Raw genomic sequence first — 20,328 nt, forward strand, 5'->3', positions numbered from 1 at the left:
AATAGGCCTTCCCCCTTCACCATCCATTGCTTCTCTTACACTGCTGCTTCTCTTACATTGGACCTGCTGTTGCCAGTAGTTTTTCTACAGCCCCACATGTTTAAGAGTTTCTGAGGATCCCTGTCACCTACTTTTGTTGAAAATGACATCCACATTCTATTTCTTTTGTTATCCTATTGAGCCTGTTTCCACTCCAGGAAGAATTTGGAATCATTAAAAACCTTATTACTAGCATAACCCCACTAGCAAACCCCATGTATACATTTATTAACAATTTAGATCTAATTTAAAATTAAATAATTTTCTGTTATCCTTCAAAGCTTAAACTCTAGATAATCTGCACTCAGTGTCTACATTCCCAAGTTCTAGCATCAACTGTTTCCTCCCTCAACTACTTTACTGAAATTTCTCTGACCAAAACGTCACAAGCTACATGCCATAAGCAGTAGACTCTCTTAAGAGCCTTTTGAGTCTGTGTGACTCTGCTGACTTCTCCCTTCTTACAACTACCACCTTTAACCCCAAATGTTCAGTCTTATCCCGTCTCTTCTTTTCTGCTGGTGTTCAAGTGTATGATGCTCCTTTACTAGTCTCTCCTCTGATGCTTCTTACTGATGTGCACAAATGCTCATGAGGCAATCTCACGACTCTCGTCGCGTCGCTTCTGTGGTGACCCAATCAATGCTCATGAGTCCTGCTGCTTATTTTTGAAACATTCTTTAAAAAATAATAATTAAGCTTGTGATTAAAAAAAGCAAATTTGCCTTTTCAACTCTGAGAAATCAGTACTTCATGATCTAGAGATAAACAAGGCTATTTTTTCTGTTTTCTCACCTTTTTTTTTAAGGTTTTACTTTTTTTTCCAGGTTTCACTTCAGAGAAAAATGGCCTCCTGAGATTATCATCACTTGATTCACATTATCTCAATGGAGAAATACATATCTGCTTCTTTTTGCTAAGCTCAGTTTCATCTTATACCCAGATCCATGCCACCATTCCTCCGAGACTGTTTCCTTTCTTACTTCAGTATTGTCATGAAAAAGTTCCTCCTCAGTCATAAAAGACCTTTCCTAGGATATTCTGAACAAATATACCATTGTGCTCTTATTAAAAGCACTGTGAAAGTGAAAGTCGCTCAGTCATGTCTGACGCTTTGTGACCCCATGGACTACACAGTCCATGGAATTTTCCAGGGCAGAATACTGGAATGGATAGCCTTTCCCTTCTCCAGGGAATCTTCCCAACCCAGGGATAAAACCCAGGACTCCCGCATTGCAGGCTGACTGTTTACCAGCTGAGCCACAGGGAAGCCCAAGAATACAGGAGTGGGTGGCCTATCCCTTCTCCAAGGGATCTTCCCGACCCGGGAATTGAATGGAGGTCTCTGGCATTGCAGGCGGATTCTTTATCAACTGAGCTATCAGGAAAGCCTATTATTAAAAACACCATGGAACACGTAATAGAGGCTACTCATTTTATAATTTATCTTCTCAACATTTTAATTTAATTTTAATTTTTTTTAATTTTTGAAGTTTTATTTTTCAATAATACAAGTCTGGTTGGTTGGAGGATAGGGCTTCTGAAGCAGAGGGAAACTTTGAGGGCTGGCTGGTCTTCTTATCAAAGACCCTGCTTATTTCACACCAGAAGGTGATCTTTCACTTTCCTGCTCTGTTATGTTCTCTGACGTGTATAATGTGCATGCCCTATCCAGGAGGTTTTGGATAGCTGTCAAGAGCTAGGTTTAAAACAACAAGCAAATATGTTAGGATATTTTTGCAAGAATTTCTAGCACATATTTTTAGGTTTATTTTCTGGGCATTTTATTTATTTATTTATTTTTAAAACAAATTCCAACTCTTTATTTTGACTGGGTAACTTACAAAGCCCCTCCACCTCCACAATTTTAAGATGTTTTAAGGGCCATAGAGCTGGGTTCTCACTTTTCTTTTTTTTTAATTTAAATTTATTTATTTTAATTGGAGGCTAATTACTTCACAATATTGTATTGGTTCTGCCACAGATCAACATGAATCCACCACGGGCGTACAAACAAGCGTATTTTTTTTTTTTTTTACTGTGCTGATTATTCTTGCCCTAAACAGAGGCAACAAGTCATAACTAATAACACAAGAGATAAAGTAACAACTGATATGAAAAAGAACAGGTAAAGATAAACTATTTCAAGTTCAGAGGGGAAAAAATATCAATTAGTTATGACTTATGTTTTTCCTAAACCTTAAAAGACAGGTGAGCATTGGCTATTTTAAAGATGTAAATGGGGAAGAGGAATTCAGATAAAGCATTATCAAGGGCAATATATGGGTGTTAGGTGACATTGTTCTAATTACTCCAGCACTTGAAAACTTGTTATTATGTCTCCCACACAAAACATCATGGCAAATAAAATTACTAATCACTGCATGGATCAATTTTTTTTTCTAATTTTATTTTATTTTTAAACTTCACATAATTGTATTAGTTTTGCCAAATATCAGAATGAATCCGCCACAGGTATACATGTGTTCCCCATCCTGAACCCTCCTCCCTCCTCCCTCCCCATACCATCCCTCTGGGTCGTCCCAGTGCACTAGCCCCAAGCATCCAGTATCGTGCATCGAACCTGGACTGGCAACTCGTTTCAAACATGATATTTTACATGTTTCAATGCCATTCTCCCAAATCTTCCCACCCTCTCCCTCTCCCACAGAGTCCATAAGACTGTTCTATACATCAGTGTCTCTTTTGCTGTCTCATACACTGGGTTATTGTTACCATCTTTCTAAATTCCATATATATGCATTAGTATACTGTATTGGTGTTTTTCTTTCTGGCTTACTTCACTCTGTATAATAGGCTCCAGTTTCATCCACCTCATTAGAACTGATTCAAATGTATTCTTTTTAATGGCTGAGTAATACTCCATTGTGTAAAACCACTATGAGGTACCATTTCACACCAGTCAGAATGGCTGCGATCCAAAAGTCTACAAATAATAAATGCTGGAGAGGGTGTGGAGAAAAGGGAACCCTCTTACACTGTTGGTGGGAATGCAAACTAGTACAGCCACTATGGAGAACAGTGTGGAGATTCCTTAAAAAACTGGAAATAGAACTGCCTTATGATCCAGCAATCCCACTGCTGGGCATACACACTGAGGAAACCAGAAGGGAAAGAGACACGTGTACCCCAATGTTCATCGCAGCACTGTTTATAATCGCCAGGACATGGAAGCAACCTAGATGCCCATCAGCAGATGAATGGATAAGAAAGCTGTGGTACATATACACATGGATCAATTTTATATTCTAAAACTATAAGACCAAAAGTCATATATTTTACATTTGATTTCTAATACTGAGATGGTAATTTCATACTTCTAAACTTCTGCACGGAGCACTAATGCAATCCTGTGTAAACGTATTGCTGATTTGTTTGACTGATGGATCAACAGCAAGCCAACTGTAAAGATTCTGCAAAAGGTCGATATCTTCTCAAAGTATAACTCCCATTAAAAGAGGCACAAAACTGATATATTTATGAAAGTGGAATAAACTGTTTTTGGGTTTCCTTCACTTGAGAATAATCCTGGAAGGCCATGCCTATTTCTTTAACTTCATTTTTTTTTTCATACCCATGATTTTGTTTTATTTTGACCAATTGGTTAAATATATATATATATATATATATATAATGTAGAAAGTTCTTAGTCATTAAATTGAGTCCTTATTTGCAAATCAATATACATTTCAAAATCTCATTATTATACTCACTAATAATGATTATTATCATTATACTCACTTTATAATGTATATGCTATATTTAAAAATGTGTAAGATAGTCTTAAAAAAGGAGCTGTATTAAACCAATGGGCATAGAATATTACATTTTTAAATTTTTTATTGGAGGATAACTGATTTACATTTTTGTGTTGGCTTCCACCATACAACACCATGAATTTTCCATAAGTATACATATGTTCCCTCCCTCTTGAGTCTCCCCCCATCCCCCACCAAACCCACCCTTCTAAGTCAATGTGGATAATTTCTCCACTACTGCTAGATGGGGAATAAGAGGTGTGTTCCAAGGACTATGTCCTGCTCCCTTAGAGCTCTGCAGAGTAGAAAGCACTGAGGTGCTAATTGGTATCACCAGTCATAACATACAATAGTGAGAGGAGGCATTGTCAACAAAGTAGCAATAATATAGGGTCAAAGAAATTTGGAATTTTACAATAGGTGAAATATCCATATTTGCATTGTACTGTATCGGGAAAAGTTTTTTCTTTCTTTCTTTTTTTTTTATTTAAAAAACCCTCAAGTTGCTAGAATATTTTGGGACAGAAATACAGACTTCATTTTACTTGTAAGTTCCATGATTTTACTGGAGTCATCCCAGAGCACTAACAAAAGAAAACGGAAACAGAAATCTCAGTGCCGATGAGTTTTTACCTGATACGAAAAGTCTAGCGCTGTTACTTTGCCTGGTCTCCCCGGTGTATCTGTGCCGCGTGACACAGCGGTAGTTATACAATCCATCTTCATTTTGTACATCTTTAATATACAAGGCGCCCGTGGATGTGATGAGAAATCTAGATCCTAAAATAGAAGAAAATGATTACCCCATTAAAACAGAACAGAACAGAAGCAACCCAGTCATACAAAGGCACTGAATAGATTTTCTTCACCTGAGGGAAACTCATATGAAGGCAAATAATAGATGTGTGTGTGTGTTTGCGTTTGTGTGTGTGTTACTTTAAGGGTTCAAGCTACATTAATACTTTATTCTAAATTAGGGGATTTTAGTGAGTATACTACAAAATAAATACATACTTGCAAAGCTGAGTCTCATTAATTAATTTTTTAGGTCATGTATTTATTTAGGAGCAAGAGAGTTGGCATATAATTGGTATGTTGCTAATTTAGCAGATTTTCTTTGACCATCACTTTTCTCTCAGAATATGACAAATTAAAGGAGTATTAATTTTCTTTTATAAATTTCTATATCATGTAAGTATTTCAAATGTTTCAATAAATACATAAACATGTTAGACTAAAGAACAATGATATATTCCACAACCTTCCCAGGAAAGACTAATTTCCTCAATGATAACCAACACTTACATCTATATTCTAGGATAAAGACCAATTCTTCCTATATTCAGTGCTTTAGAGAGCTTCTATTTTCTGATTACTACTGAAATTATCGATGATAGCATTTTCACCTCAGGAAGAAAAAAGTGATACCCACCTCTTTCTCCTGCATATCAACACTGGATACAATGTGCTCTCCGTGACCTGTGGGTTTTGCCTCTATAACTCAGTTTGAACAGAAATGGCCAGCATTAAGAGACCAAGCATCATTGTTGCTTGAAGGAGAATAAAGAAGATTCTTTCCTTCAAAACTATCTAAAGATATTTAATATCTTTAACTAATTAATATCTAATTAATGTTAAAATATCTAAAGATATGTAAATACCTAAAGATAAGTGTTCACTGTTCAGTGATAATTTTTGTGATACACCAAATAAAAGCAAAGGAGTACATTCCTAGGTGAGCGCCAGCACTTACATGGTGGGAGACTCAACTCCTTGTGTTCTACTGTTAGCCTTTCCTGTGGAAAATTTCTATATCTGATGCTATTCTACTTGAAAAGTAATGTCATTTTGCTTCTTTGGGAAAAGACCAAAATGACAAAAATTCACATTCTTTTCAACTGTTTGTTTTCCTTAGTTTCATTTGAAACTGCCTTTGGTTTATATTAATCAGAATTTGCCAGAAGTTCTGACTTCATTAATTGTAGGTCTCAAATATTTAAAGCTGTGAACACAATTCTCACAGCCATCGCATGGTTACTTCTTATAAGAAGTATAAATTATTCATAGATCAACTGTCAGATAAAGTAAAAACAGCTTATTGCTTCTTATGCAATATGAAAGCAATTCAATGGACATGAATTTAAAAAATCATAAAACAAACACTGATCCAGCATAAGCTTTCCAGAAGAACACCAATTAACTACTAAAGGATAAAATACCTTTAAGTGATAAATTTATTTTTTTAACAAATATATTAGTTACTTATTTTAAAATATGCTATAAATATGCTAAACATTAGAATAGCTGAAAAAGGGAATGATGTATATTCTAGCTACTTTTGCTTTATCCTCCCCCTGAAAACAGCCACTAAAATTACCACTTGTCATCTGTCATCACATGCCAAACAGGTCTTACCAGTATATATTGTGTATAATTGAAACATTTTTTCCTGTCAATATATTTTGCATACTTACATAATGCTTTAATAACCAGTTACTTTAAAGTACAGAAAGACAGAAACAAGGAACAAAAAGCTACTATATTAACTCCTGTCACCACTCGAAGACGGCGTCTTTGCACTAGAATTGACAGGCCATCATCAGTGGTGACAATGTAAGGGGAGCCTCTTGTGCACGGCTCCTCCGAGTGTCAGGAGATGCTCAGGGTTGCAGAAGCAGCAGCCTGCGCTCATTACTCCACTGATTCCTAAGAGGGCTCTACTCTCCAGGTACATTTAATTTAATCACTCACTTTGCTCCTGGAATAGCTGACTCCTTTTTATCCACTTAGCATGCTAAATAAACTCTCTAAAGACATGGTGTTTCAGAGAATTGGGAACCTTGTTGGTGTGAAACATTTTCTGAGATATTCACAGGGAAGGAAGAAGGAGTTGGCTGAATTCCCATGCTAATTTGAACCATCTCTGTCGAACCCATTATTTCTCATTGAACCCCATCACCAAACTGATCAATATTTTAAAACCTAAAATAAAAATGAAGAATAGAAGAATCTGATTAGGAGAGGACCACAAAGACCCAGAGTCCTGGGGTTCAGCCTAAACTCCCAAGATACAGGGAACTCTTAGGACAATGAGGCATAGCTATGTCACTAGGACACCAGGTGTCTTGGTTTCATGGTAACAGGGAATCTTCTCAACCACCCCCTTGCTTTTCAATGCACCCTGCTTTCTGCCTTACATCAGCAAAGGATTTTGTATCATATGGAATAAATGGATTTGTTCACAGCCTTAAATGAGATGGAAGAATGTGGTTCTGTTAAGATAGGCAAATATTAAAACAAAATATTAATAGCAATAAACTACACACACAGTCTCTCTCTCTCTCTCTCTCTCACACACACACACACACACACCCCTTTACTACTCAGAACTGTCTGGTAACATATAACTGTGCAAAGCCAAACTTTTGTAGGTAATTTTATTTTCCTTGGAGAATTATTAGCACTTTACATATAAACACTGCTAAAATATAGTCCACACTTTTTGTTTGTCATGTTAAACATACTGCAAAGCAGTCAACTGAACAATCATGAATGATTTTTGGATTTAGGGTCATGATTGCAGTTGTAGACTATTGAGCCACACTGCTCAGTTATTAAAGGGATATATCAGAAGCTATCTTGGCTTCTCAACATGCCCTGAATGGCCCAGGAGGTCAAGTCCCCAGTTCTGTCGTTAATAGTTCATCTGTTCTCTCTGGGTTTCCCAGGTAGCACTGGTGGTGAAGAATCCACCTCCAAGGCAGGAGATGTAAAGGAGATGAGATCAATCCCTGGATCAGGAAGATGCCCTGGAGAAGGGCACAACAAGACACTCCATTATTCTTGCCTGGAGAATACCTTGGACAGAGGAGCCTGGTGGGCTAAGGTCCATAGGATCACAAAGAGCTGGACAAGACTGAAGTAACTTAGCACGCACGAACACACACGGTTCCCTCCTTTACCACCAGGCTCTGAGCTGTCACCTCTCTCTGCTGACAGAATCGCTGTGGATACTCTCAGGATGTGTGTGCTGAGAGGGAGAAACCAGACATACCAAAGCTCTTAGAACTTTGCATAAACCCAGAAGAAATGGGTTTCAACTGAGTGCTGGCACAGGTCTCCAGTGTTTATTGGCATGAGCTGGTGTGTTAATGCCAGTGAAGAAAACCTACAGCTTAGTACCAGCCTTGCTATGCTCAGCACAGGGGCTAGGGGACTAGTTCTATCCAGAAATGTAAAACTGAGGTGGGAGGTAGGTGAGGAGCCTGAGGATAAAGTGATAGGAGATTCATTTCCTGTGGACTGAAACCCCAGAATAAGAACAGCAGCACAATTAGGAGAGGCAGCTGGGCCCTGCCCAGACCACTTATTTCTCAAAGTCAGGAGACCTCCCTGACTATATGAGTGCAGAAAGTCTTCTGGGGGTCAAAGGGGAATGGTGCTAAGTGATGCTAACTACCCATAAGCCTCTTCAATCCCTCTTGGCTGAGAGATGCGTATGTACTCATGGGAGGGCTCCGAGATGCACCAAATATGGACTGTGAACCAGGCAAACCAAAATGACTGATCAGAGGAAACCTGGAAGAAATGCCTCATACTGCCACGAGGGTACGACTCAGTGACTCTTTCTGGGTCAGCCCATCTGTCTATCCACATATACTGTACTCTTTTTCCTCCTAATAAATACTTTACTTGTTTCACTACTTTCCATCTTTGTGGGAATACTTCTTCTGCAAAGCCAAAGGGTGAGGGCCTGGTCACTGACCACTGGTCCAGTGGCTAGGATTGGTGATCTCGTCGCCAGGACCTGAACTCAATCTCTCTGGTGGGGAAACTGAAGCCCCACTCCCAGCTGCTGCAGGCTGAGGCCACCCAAGATCAAAACTACCAAAGAAAATGGGGCAGTGGCATGATTGGGAATGCCGTAGGAATTCTCAGGGTAGCAGTCCTACAGCCCCACCCTCCCATCATGGTGCTGAGTGGTGAACTCACAGCAGATGGCACATTCTGAGGCTCAGCACCATGCCTTTGGGTTTCTGGCAGCATCAGAGGCAGAGAAACAGCAACAGGTCTAGGAATCCAGTTTGCCGAACTGTGAGTTGCAGCCAGCCGGCAAGCATGTCGTCCTGAAGGGAGCAAGTGGGAGCTGATTCTATGGTGGGCCATGTGTTCTGGGTGAGTAGAAACCAGAGCTGAGACGTGCATCCATTCCCCGGGACAGCACTGTCCAGGTTCTGAGAACACAGAAAGGAATGCGACACAGCCTCCGCCTTCAGGGAGCTTACAGTCTAAACAGATCTGAGTCTCAGGGGCAGAGTCGTGGCATTTGATGCAATAACAGGATTGGAGGGAAGAGACTGGATTATAATCATCATCTCACTGGGATGGAAGAAACTATCAGTTACCAAGGGAGGAAAATCAGTATGTATAACCAAACTGAATACACAAGGATAAATTCAAGTTTGGCGATAAATGCTGGTTTTCCTTCTTGGGGAACTTAGACACAAATAATTAACTGCATATATTCTGCTGCTGCTGCTGCTGCTAAGTTGCTTCAGTCGTGTCCAACTCTGTGCAACCCCACAGACGGAAGCCCACCAGGCCCTGCCATCCCTGGGATTCTCCAGGCAAGAACATTGGAGTGGGTTGCCATTTCCTCCTCCAATGCATGAAAGAGAAAAGTGAAAGTGAAGTCACTCAGTTGTGTCTGACTCTTAGCGACCCCATGGACTGCAGCCTACCAGGCTCCTCCATCCATGGGATTTTCCAGGCAAGAGTACTGGAGTGGCATGTTCTAGTACCCTTTATTAAGGACTTCCCTGGTGACTCAGGTGGTAAAGAATCTACCTGCAATACGGGAGACCCAGATTCGATCTCTGGGTCAGGAAGATCCCATGGAGAAGGGAATGGCAACCCATTCCAGTATTCTTGCCTGGACAATCCCATGGACAGAGGAGTCTGGCGGGCTACAGTCCATGGGGTCACAAAGAGTTGGACGTAACTGAATGACTAACACACATACACCCTTTATTATTGCTTGCTCAATCTACTCAGCTAATTTTTTTTTCCTGTTGTTATAAAGTTAAACGGTCTTTCCCTGGTACCAAGAGTAACAAGTTCAAACACCTGGAGAGATTCCTCATTGTGGAGGAAAAAAAATACTGAGTCTGGGAATCCAGTGGATCTGAATTCTAAATCTGTCAATATCACTTTGTGTGACCTTTCATAATACAGCCTACTTTTTAAGCTTTGGATAGTTCACCACTTCTCTGTTATGGTAATAGACAGTTATTAGCTGCAGTAAAAGGAAAAAACATAGATACTCTGAATGGATCACTTCTCTGTTATGGTAATAGACAGTTATTAGCTGCAGTAAAAGGAAAAAACATAGATACTCTGAATGGATCACTTCTCTGGATAGTTCACCTATGAAACAGATGGTGAATCACTCTTTGTTCTACTGCTGAAGATGAGGTTAACACATAGATTTCACCCAAAGATAGCCATGCACTAAAATGATAGCTACAGAAGAGACAGCGGGAAGGACCGAGAGTAGCACTGACAGTGTTAGTCGCTCAGTCGTGTCCAGCTCTTTGCGACCGCATGGACTGTAGCCCACCAGGCTCCTCTGTCCACGCGATTCTCCAGGCAAGAATACTGGAGCGGGTAGCCATTCCCTTTTCCAGAGGATCTTCCCGACCCAGGGATTGAACTGGGGTCTCCTGCATTGGCAAGTGGACTCTTTACCATCTGAGCCACCAGGGAAGCCCATATATATGCTACCATGTGTGAAATAGACAGCTAGTGGGAAGAAGCTGTATACCACAGGGAGCTCAGCTCAGTGCCCTGTGATGACCTAGAGGGGTAGGATGGGGTGGGAAGGGAGGCTTAAGAGAGAGGGGATATATATATATCCAACCGAGATACTGGAGAGGGGCTATATAAGAGTTGACTCATTGGAAAAGACTCCAGTGCTGGGAGGGATTGGGGGCAGGAGGAGAAGGGGACGACAGAAGATGAGATGGCTGGATGGCATCACCGACTCGATGGACGTGAATTTGAGTGAACTCCGGGAGCTGGTGATGGACAGGGAGGCCTGGCGTGCTGTGATTCATGGGGTCGGAAAGAGTCGGACACGACTGAGCGACTGAACTGAACTGAACTGATACACACACACACACACACACACACACACACACACACATACACAATTAAGGCTGATTCGTGTTGTTATATAGCAGAAAGCAGCCCTCCATTGTAAAGCAATTATCCTCCAATTAAAAAAAATTTGTAAAGGTGGTCACTACAAAAGTAAATGTCATGTGTTTTACTCAGCTGATCTTCCAGGAGAGGCCAGTCATCAGGTGTACCCAGTGCTGCCCAAGGCCATCAGGCCTGCCTAAAGCAACAGTGAAGAAAGAGTCCATATCCACTTACACAGGAGGGCTCACTCCTGACTCTTCATGGATGTACTTATTTATGTAAGGAATCCTCACGTGTTAGAAAAAACACACAAGTGAAAATGACCACGGTGCATCTGACATCAGAATTCTGCTATTTGGAGCTGGGTCACCAGAGACAAAATGTTTCCCAACACGATGTGAGCCAGCGTCACACAGCAGAGCACTAACAGGGGTAGAAAGATATAAACAAGACCCAGAAAGGGCCTTTACATGCCTGAGGGAGGAAGGGGCTCTTGGGGGAAGAGGCTGTGAGGACACTGTCTTCAGAAGTCCTTTCTTCAGTAGAAAGGATTAGAGAGAAACCAGAGAGACAGAGAGTAGACAGATGCGGACACCCCTGGTGGTCCAGTGGTTAAGACTCCACATTATCACTGCATGGGGGCGGGGGGGGGGTTGTTCTATCCTTGGTCGGGTATCTGAGATCCCACGTGCTGTGCAGCAAACCAAAACAAAAATGAAAAAGGTCAAAACTTGCCGGGACCCGGCATATTGCATATTGAGTGCATATTACATACTGAGTGCAGCACTTTCCACAGCATCATCTTTCAGGATTGGAATAGCTCAACTAGAATTCTATCACAGCCGGGAGCCAGCGAGAGGAGCTCCAGCCATGACAAAGGTCATGAGGAAGGAGGCTCGACATACGCAAAGGCGGGATCGAGCCTCAGGAGTCTCCCTGGAAATTCTCGAGCATTTTCCCCCAAAACCAGAGTCTGCTTACTTTCTGCTTTGTGCTCTCACCTACACCTCTGACTTTACGAGGGGCTGTCCCCCACTACCTCTCTGAAAAAGAGTTAGCTTACAGCTCCAGTTAATAATTCCTGGGTGTGACAGTGTTTCAACCTACAAACTCCTTTGGAAATCCTCTAGCCTGCCTGAATAGGTTTTTCTGGCCACATGTGATTGCTCAGAGCCTCCCAACTGTGAGAGGCATGAGATGTTCTAAACTGTCTAAATACAGATTCCTTTGAGCAGTTAAAAGATTGATTAGAAATTGTATTGGTGAAGGGTTTTTCACTTGTTGGGCCAATGTTTGCTGCTAAGTCTCCATATCCCTTACCTGCTGTGTCCCTGGCAGTGTATTGATTAATATAATTGGTGTAAATAGTAGCTTTAATGTTTGTAACCTGGGACCCTTGAGTTAATTCTTTTTCTTGTTATAGCCCACCACACCTTTGCTCTGTAGGAATGCAACTTTATCTAATGCTTTTGGAGGGTGGCTCCTGACCAATCACCTTTAGAGAAAAATAAGTTTTCTGAAGAAAGGGTCTTAAAATGTTAACAGGCCTCCGGGCCAGAAGATGATGCAAATCACCTAAGCTTTTGCATATGATAAGTTTGCAGGAAGAAAGCCTGGCTTACTGCATGACTCTACCCCTTCCCCCATTATCCTCTATGCATAACTTAAGGTATAAAAACTACTTTGGAAAATAAAGTGCGGGCCTTGTTCACCGAAACTTGGTCTCCCCATGTCATTTTTTCTCTCACCTTCTGGCTGAATTATTCAGCCTCTTTTCTTCACTGAATTTTTCTACTGAGCTATCCTTATTCTATTACTCTTTATATCCTTAATTAACATTTAATTAAGCAGTTGTTTCCTGATCCTCGCCGACGCCGTCCCCGCTTCGAATTCCCTGGATCCACCAGGGCTGGACCCCGGCAAGAACTTATTGCCCATGTAGAAGAGTTCTCATATCAGTACACTAAGTGACGAAAAGATGGCAAAAAAAATACAGATCCAGAGTAGATGGAAACTCAGAGACCTGCTCTAATATCATGGTGATGTCATTTGAATAATAATATCTGCTGTCATGTTTGCTCCTTGGAAGGAAAGTTATGACAAACCGAGACAGCATATTAAAAGGCAGAGACATCATTTTATGGACAAAGGTCCATATAGTCAAAGCTATGGTTGTTCCAATAGTCATGTACAGATGTGAGAGTCAGACCATAAAGAAGGCTGAGCACCAAAGAATTGATGTTTTCAAACTGTGGTGCTGCAGAAGACTCTTGAAAGTCCCTTGGACAGCAAGAAGATCAAACCAGTCAATCCTACAGGAAATCAACCCTGAATATTCATTGGAAGGACTGATGCTGAAGCTGAAGCTCCAATACTTTGGCCACCTGATGTGAAGAGCCAACTCATTGGAAAAGACCCTGATGCTGGGAAAGACTGAGGGCAGGAAAAAGAAAGTGGTGACAGAGGATGAGATGGTTAGATGGCATCACAGACTTAAATGACATGAATTTGAGTGAACTCTGAGAAATAGTGGACAGAGGAGCTTGCTGTGCTTCAGTCCATGGGGTTGCAAGGAGTCAGATACAACCTAGCAACTAAACAAAACAATAACAATTCCCTAGCATGTTTGCCAGTATCCGAACATAAGAGACATATTCTGAAGTTGTCCAAATTAATCATTCTTCACCCTGCATATATCTTCCACCAGAATTTCCTTCTGTTCCTTGTTTTAAACTATATTCTGAATCATCCACTTGCCTCTCCGGGCACCACCAGTTCGAAAGATCCCTGCCTTCTAATGCTCTGTCTCCACCCCTGCTGCAATCAGCACATTTGCCATCAGACCGTTCTGTGTCCTGATGTGGGCCCACTAGACCCAGTTATTCATGGCTACACAAGGGTTTAGGTTTGGCCATGTTATTCATACACACACTCTCTCTCTCTTGTGCTCTGCCCTGAAATGTTCTTCTTCTAACCACTCCACCTCAAGGTCCCTGAGCCCAGAGCTCCATTTGCCTGGTTCCTTCCCATCAGTCTGGCCTCAATTCCCAAAGTAACTTTGCAGCAATGTCATCCCAGGTGAACCACATCCATGATCCATGGTCACTCATGCTCCGAGCACTTGACCGTATTATATCTACATGAAGTCATCTTGAATGTGTTTGAGATTGCTTCAACATTTCCCTAACTAGAACAGCAGGAACTTGAATTGTTTTCGTCAACTTTTCATCTCCATAACACAGAGCAGTCCTTTGCTGTGCTACCTGAAAATATTTGTTCATGAGATGAATGGATGAAACCCATCCATCATGCTGCTCCTGCTGCTGCTGCTAAGTCGCTTCAGTCATGTCCAACTCTGTGGGACACCATAGACGGCAGCCCATCAGGCTCCCCCGTCCCTGGGATTCTCCAGGCAAGAACACTGGAGTGGGTTGCCAGTTCCTTCTCCAATGCATGAAAGTGAAAAGTGAAAGTGAAGTCGCTCAGTCGTGTCCGACTCTTAGCGACCCCATGGACTGCAGCCCACCAGGCTCCTCCGTCCATGCGATTTTCCAGGCAAGAGTATTGGAGTGGGGTGCCATTGCCTTCTCCACATCCACCATGAGTTGTATACAAAACATCTCTTCTTAAGTCTGGGTAAAAAGAAAGAAAGCTAAAATTCTTCTCTTTAGCTTTCAACAAGAAACTTCCTTATGTATAATACATAAAAGAGTATTTTCCCCTCTAGGAATGACCATAATGTATTCTTACATGAAAATGAGCATATTTTAAGATTTTGATGTTAATTATTCCTTTATAACATTCTCTGGCTTTTTCCCATACAGTCAGAATGTTAGATCTTCAATAGAGACAATATTATTTTCAGGAAGATTTTAAAAGTATGTTTGATTTTTCACTTAGTTGGAAATATATCTTCAGGGTTTTTTTTTTTTTTTTTTTTTTGCTATTGCAATCTCAACTGAGTTAATAGTAATTAAAAGAACAGATGGTTTTTCTAATAAGATGCCAACTGGTTGCACAACACAATGAAACTTTTATCAGCTGTGACTGTCACCTTCAATTGACATCCATGCTGTGTAATGAAACGGAGCTTTCTCCTAAACAGTTTTTATAACAGTTTCTGAAAAATGAAAGGAACACAAGATTAAAATCCAAGTTCTAAGAATATATAGTGATAGAAATGAGATGAGCTTCTGAGTGAATATCTTCTATTTCTTTATTTTGGAAGATAAATTAGCATTAACTGAAACAGAAGTTGGGCTTTCCGAGTGGCCCTAGTGGTAAAGGACCTGTCTGCCAATGCAGGAGACAAAAGAGATGTGGGCTCGATACCTGGGTCAGGAAAACCCCCTGGAGGAGGGCATGATGACCCACTACAGTATTCTTGCCTGGAGCGCAATTGAGTGGCCTGAAAAAAATTATGGTTTAACAAAATTATGTTAAAAGCTTCACAAATGAGAGAGAAGCTTCACCAGTGGCTCAGACAGTAAAGATTTTGCCTGCAATGTGGGAGACGTGGGTTTGATCCCTGGGTTGGAAAGATCTCCTAGAGGAGGGCATGGCAACCCACTCCAGTATTCTTGCCTGGAGAATTACATGGACAGAGGGGCCCGGTGGGCTACAGTCCATAGGGTGGCAAAGAGTTGGGCGTGACTGAGCTACTAACACACACGACAGAGAAAGTAGTTGCCCTTTATGAGAAGGTATCCAAGTAGTTGTTTTGGCGTTCCTTCCAAAATTCATGGTGGCGGTTTGGTTGCTAGGTCTTGTCCAAGTCTTGAGATGCCATGGACTGTAGCCCACCAGGCTCCTCTGTCCATGGGATTTCCCAGGCAAGGAGAGTGGAGTAGGTTGCCATTTCTTTCTCCAGGTGATCTTCCTGACCCAGGGATTGAACCTGGGTCTTCTTCATTGCAGGCAGACTGTTTACCAACTGAGCCACCAGGATAGCCCCAAGGCGAAAATTCATGAGTTAAGTCGTAACCCCAGGATCTCAGAAGGTGACCTTATTTGGAAACTGGATCACTGCAGATGTCACTAGTTAAGATGGGGTCATCCTGCAGCAGGGTGGGCTCTAACAGTGGAATGAAGTGAAGGTGAAGGTGTTACTTCCTCACTGTGTCCAACTCTTAGTAACTTCAAGGACGGTAGCCTGCAATGCTTCTCTGTCCATTGAATTCTCCAGGCAAGAATACTGAAGTGGGTTGCCATTCCCTTCTCCAGGGGATCTTTCCAACCCAGGGATTGAACCCTAGTCTCCTGCATTGCAGGCAGATTCTTTATTACCTGACCCACCAGGGAAGCTCTCAACCCAGTGGAATGGTTGTCTTTATAAACAGGAGAAATGTGGCTGCAGACATGGCTGATTACGAGTCCTAATTCTAATCAGAGCCTCTAGGTCCTCTTAGCTCAGTGCGCCACCGAGGCTCAAACATCATACATTTTGACTCATTTACTTCATACAAAGACCACATAGTGCAGGGTCTCTTATTATTCCCATGTTTACAGATGAAGACAGTGAGGACCAAGCGGAGGTGACTGCTTGTATTCACAGCATTAGAAGCATCACCCCAGCCAGCATGATACCCTGGTGATGGGGATGGCAACTCACACCCTCCAACCACGCTCCCTACTCTGGAGCATGAGCAGGAAGGCCTGGGCTAAGCATGGGGACAGCTGTGGGAGGAAATGAGTGAGACACAGAGAAATACATGCAAACTAAAGGATCCACAGAACTTGGAGGGAGAGGAGCACGCCAAGCACTGGATCTAAGGGTCCAATGGAAGTGTGGTAGCAGTGACGGAGCAGAGAAGTTCGGGAGGGTTTCTTTTCTTCAGGGAAGACAGGAGTTCAGTCCTGACCATGCTGGGTGACAGCATGGATGACACAAGTGGAGCTGGAGGCAGAGCTCTGGGGACCAAGCTCTGCATGTTGAGGGATCCTTTATGGGAACTGATGCTCAATTATCCTCCAGCAGGGAAGTAAGGGAAGAGGGACAGCAAAAGACACAGCGAGAGAAAGAAGGGTGAGACCCAGGAAGGCGTGGAGTGATAAAAACTGGTGGTGGGCAGGGATGGGAGAGGACTTCCAGAAGGATAATACACACATCTCAGTACTGTGACTTCCTATCAGTATAACAGAGGATACAAGGAGAGCCCAACAGAGCCTCAGTTTCCTTAGTTGCTCAGTCACGTCTGACTCTTTAGGACCCTATGGACTGAAACTCACCAGGCTGCTCTGTCCAGGGGATTCTCCAGACAAGAATACTGGAGTGGATTGTCATATCCTCCTCCAGGGGATCTTCCTGACCCAAGGACCAAACCCATATGGCCTGTGTCTCCTGCATTGCTGGCAGATTCTTTACTGTCTGAGCCACTTGGGAAGCCCCTTATCTGTGCAATGGGGTACTATTTCCTTCTTGGGAATATTGTGATATTAAATAAGAATGTCCATGGAAATTCCTGCTTGAGGAAAGTGCTCCACAACAGTTGTAACTGGCAATAAACTATAATGATAAATCATCCAACCTCCTAGATCAATAAAAAAACATTAAATATTTAGCTGGTAAATATTACAAACAGCTAGTAATTTATAAAATGAATTTAAAGAACAAGTCATTACCAAACTGGATAAGAGAAGACCTGGATAAATGTGGAAGCATATCAATTTCCAGGATTAGGTAACTCAAATCACAAGTGTCAATTTTCTACAAATTAAATTGTATTTTAACTAATTTATGATCAGAATTTAGGTAAAACATTACCAAGTCAATGAAGATTAAAACAAGATGCTATTTTTCACCCAGGAAATTAGAAAAATAAATAAAGTATTTGATAATATGTAGTCTTAGCAAGCATGTAGGGAAATGAACACCTATTGGTAAGTATATAAATTGGTGAAGCATTTTCGCTTTCTTGGCAATATACTGGCATACTTAAAATGTAAGACTTGCATACATTCTGATCTAGCTTCTCCCCATCAAAGACTCTATCCTGTGGGGACACTCATACACACATCATGTGCACATCTATGTGCACAAATCAACATCTGCACAAAAAGTGCACTGAAGCATTGTTTAAAAAATAAAGAATTGAAAAAAACCTAAAGGTCAATCAAGGACAAATGGATTAGTGCACTAGACTGCATCTTTACTGCTCAGCCATTTAAGAGAGTATGGTCAATATAGAATCTACGTATAGTAACCGGAAAGATCTCTAGCACATAACATAAAGCAATTACAGAACATTATATAATGTTATATACTGAATACATCATGTGAAATGCCAGGCTGGATGAAGCACAAGCTGGAATCAAGATTGCCAGGAGAAATATCAACAATCTCAGATATGCAGATGATACCACTCTAAAGGCAGAAAGCAAAGAGGAACTAAAGAGACTCTTGATGAGCATGAAGGACGAGAGTGAAACAGCTGGCTGAAAACTCAACATTCAAAAAACTAAGGTCATGGCATCTGGTCCCATTACTTGGATGGGGAAATAGATGGGGAAAAATGGACACAGTGACAGATTTTCTTTTCTTGGTTCCAAAATCACTGTGGACAGTGACTGCAGCCATGAAATTAAAAGACACTTGCTCCTTGGAAGAAAAGCTATGACAAATCTAGACAGCATATTAAAAAGCAGAGACATAATTTGGCTGACAAACATTCATAGAGTCAAAACTATGGTTTTTCTAGTAGCCATGTATAGATGTGAGAGTTGGACCATAAAGAAGGCTGAGTGCCAAAAAAATTGACGCTTTCAGACTGTGGTGCTGGAGAAGACTCTTGAGAGTCCCTTGGACAGTGAGAAGATCAAACCAATCAATCCTAATTGAAATCAACCCTGAATATTCATTGTAAGGACTGATGCTGAAGCTTAAGCTTCAATACTCTGGCCACCTGATGGGAAGAGCCAACTCATTGGAAAAGATCCTGATGCTGGGAAAAATTAAGAGAAGGAGGATAAGGAAGCAGAGAAGGCAATGGCAACCCACCCCAGTACTCTTGCCTGGAAAATCCCATGGACAGAGGATCCTGGTAGGCTGCAGTCCATGGGGTCGCTAGGAGTTGGACACGACTGAGTGACTTCACTTTCACTTTTCACTTTCATGCATTGGAGAAGGAACTGACAACTCACTCCAGTGTTCTTGCCTGGAGAATCCCAGTGATGGGGGAGCCTGGTGGGCTGCCATCTCTGGGGTCGCACATAGTCAGACACGACTGAAGTGACTTAGCAGCAGCAGCAGCAACAGGCTAAGGAAGTGACAGAGGATGAGATGGTTGGATAGCATCATCAAATCAATGGACACGAGTTTGAGAAAACTCTGGGAGATAGTGAAGGATAAAGATAGGGAAGTGTGATGTGCTGCAGTCCATGGGGTTGCAAAATTGGACGTGACTTAGTAATGGAACAGCAAGAGCACATACAAAGACAATGGATGTGTGTGTGCGACGGGGTGCATTTGTGGATGTAAATGAACAGATAGCCACCAAAATTTTAACTGTAGTTTTCACTTCTGAGGTCATGAGTGAATTAGGAGAAGGGAAGGGGTACTTTTGTGTTTCATTTCATGTGTGTGCTAAGTTGCTTCAGTTGTGTTCAGCTCGTTGCGACCCCATGGACAGAGGAACCTGGCAAGCTATGGTTCATGGGGTCACAAAGAGCCATATGGACTATATGAACCATACAGATCATAGCTTATCAGGTTCTGCTGTCCATGGCATTCCCTAGGCAAGTATATTGGAGTGGGTTGCCATGCTCTCCTTCAGAGGATCTTTCTGACTCAGATCAAACTCACATCTCTTATGTCTCCTGCATTGACAGGTGGGTTTTTTACCACTAGCGCCACATGGGAAGCCCCAGGTTTTATTTCAGAGTCTCATGTCTTTGAATACCTTAAAAGAAAACTCTACTAGTACCCTCTTTGTGCACTTGGGATGGATTTTGAAGAAGGTGCCAGTGGGTGGTGAGCATGTAGACAGGATGCAGCAGGTGTAGGCCAGACTTGTGTGAGCAGTGCCGCAGAGCAGGAGAGAAACCGAGTATAGTGCTTATGTGGGGGGTAAATGTGTCAAATGGAGAAGGGAATGGCGAACTACGCCAGTATGCTTGCCTGGAAAATCCCATGAACGGAACCTGGCTGGCCCCAGTCCATGGGGTCACGAAGAGTTGAACACAACTGAGTGACTTCACTTTGACTTTCATGCATTGGAGAATGGCAACCCACTCCAGTGTTCTTGCCTGGAGAATCCCAGGGATGGGGGAGCCTGGTAGGCTATAGCCCAGTGTTGGACATGACTGTGAC

At 41.9% G+C, this 20,328-nt stretch overlaps 1 protein-coding gene across 1 annotated transcript in view; it reads right to left on the bottom strand.

The window, feature by feature from the left end:
• The window catches only part of DSCAM (DS cell adhesion molecule), a 696,196-nt gene that overhangs the window by 338,868 nt on the left and 337,000 nt on the right, over positions 1-20,328 (bottom strand). Inside the window, exon 4 of the mRNA XM_061425997.1 lies at positions 4,452-4,598. Within this exon, the coding sequence (XP_061281981.1) occupies positions 4,452-4,598 (147 nt within the window). The remainder of the gene's footprint in view (positions 1-4,451; positions 4,599-20,328) is intronic.

The sequence above is a fragment of the Bos javanicus genome, chromosome 1 (assembly GCF_032452875.1).
Source record: "Bos javanicus breed banteng chromosome 1, ARS-OSU_banteng_1.0, whole genome shotgun sequence".
In the NCBI taxonomy this organism is placed as follows: domain Eukaryota; kingdom Metazoa; phylum Chordata; class Mammalia; order Artiodactyla; family Bovidae; genus Bos; species Bos javanicus.